Here is a 1,662-nt window from a genome sequence, read left to right as displayed (position 1 = left end):
TTTAGTTGAAAACAGCATAATATGTTGACATGTACATGCACTGTAAAGATTAGCACAATAAATTTAACATCCATCATCACATAGGTACATATTTTTTTTTATTTTCTTAGTGATACAAACCTGTAGGTTCTTTTCTCATAATTTTCCTAAATACAATGCAGTTTTGTTTACTATATCACTTGCTGTAATTGTATTCCTAGTACATTCCCCTTTTAAACTTTGGGTTCACAATGAAAATCACATGTGTAACAATGAATGAATTTTCTCAACTTCATGTTTTAGCAATTGAAAATGTCATAAAACTGCCCTTACACTAGTGAAGAAAATCCCAGGGAGAAAAAATATATAATTTCTTTTCCCAGTCTGGAATTTGTTTATTTTTGTTTCCACCAAAAGAAGAAAAATGGCTAGCTGTTTATCCAGCTTCTCCCACACCAACTCAGCAAAAGTCAAATCACTTCATGCAACTTTCTGATCTCAGGCTTGACAAGGTAAAAAGAACCCATTTACTTGATTGCATTGGAATGGAAATTTTTTATCACAGCCCTACATATCTGATTGGTCTTCACACTGTAAATGATAGGGTTCATCACTGGAGGAATTAGCAAATAGGCATTGGCAATCAGAGTATGTACATAAGGAGGGGCCCGTTTACCAAATCTGTGAACAAATGACAAACTGATCAATGGGATATAGAAGATAGCAACAGCCCCAATATGGGAGATACATGTGCTGAAGGCTTTCTTTCTCTCTTCTGGGGAGGCAATGCTGAGGATGGTTTTAATGATCAAAACATAAGAAAAAAAAATGAGGATTGAGTCCACTTCTGCAGTACTTAACAAAGCAGTCAACCCAAGGACACTATTGATCCTAGTGTCTGAGCATGGAAGTTTTATCACATCAGAATGAAAACAGTAGGAGTGATGGAGAACATGGCTTCGACAAAATGATAGATGTTTCAGAAGCACTTGTAACAGTATTAATACTAATGTCCCCCTGGTGATGATTGCCACTCCAATTTGTGCTATTTTAGCTTCAGTTAGGATAGAAACATATTTCAGAGGATTAGAAATGGCCACAAAATAATCAAAGGCCATGGCCAATTACACTGAAGATTCCAAAACAGTGAAAAATTGAATAAAAAACATCTGTGATGAGCAGGCATTAAATCTGATTTCCATGGCATTGAACCAGAATATACCCATCATTGTGACTAGAGTAGATATGGACAAGCCAAGGTCTGTGATGGACAGCATGGAGAGAAAATAATACATGGGTTCATGGAGGTTGGACTGGGTAACAATAGCAAAGAGAATAAGGCTGTTCCCTGATAGAGCAGTTATATAGAGAAAACAAAAGGGAATGGAGATCCAGTTGTGGAAGGCTGCCAATCCAGGGACACCAGTTAGCAGAAAAATGGCAGAAGAGGATGAGGTATTCTGGAAACTTGACATGTTGAATTCAAGCTGCTGAATATCTTTCAATGATAAACTTACTTTATTTATTTTATATTTGACATGAAAACAATTATCTCACCATTTACCACTTATATAATTAATATATATTATGTAAGTTATTTACATAAATAATTTAAAATGACATATTGCAAAATCTGTATATAAATGGAACAATGTACATAATGGAACAATGGCCTATTTATAA

The 1,662-nt window shown here is 35.0% G+C and overlaps 1 protein-coding gene across 1 annotated transcript; it reads right to left on the bottom strand.

Annotated features, from left to right (window-relative positions):
- Positions 1 to 506: 506 nt before the first annotated feature.
- Positions 507 to 1,454, bottom strand: LOC126018442 (olfactory receptor 51F2-like). The gene is given in 1 exon segment (XM_049780578.1): positions 507 to 1,454. A coding segment is annotated over 1 exon segment (948 nt).
- Between the last annotated feature and the right edge of the window lie 208 nt (positions 1,455 to 1,662).

This window comes from Suncus etruscus, chromosome 9 (assembly GCF_024139225.1).
Source record: "Suncus etruscus isolate mSunEtr1 chromosome 9, mSunEtr1.pri.cur, whole genome shotgun sequence".
Lineage (NCBI taxonomy): Eukaryota > Metazoa > Chordata > Mammalia > Eulipotyphla > Soricidae > Suncus > Suncus etruscus.
This window is presented reverse-complemented; position numbering and strand designations above follow the sequence as displayed.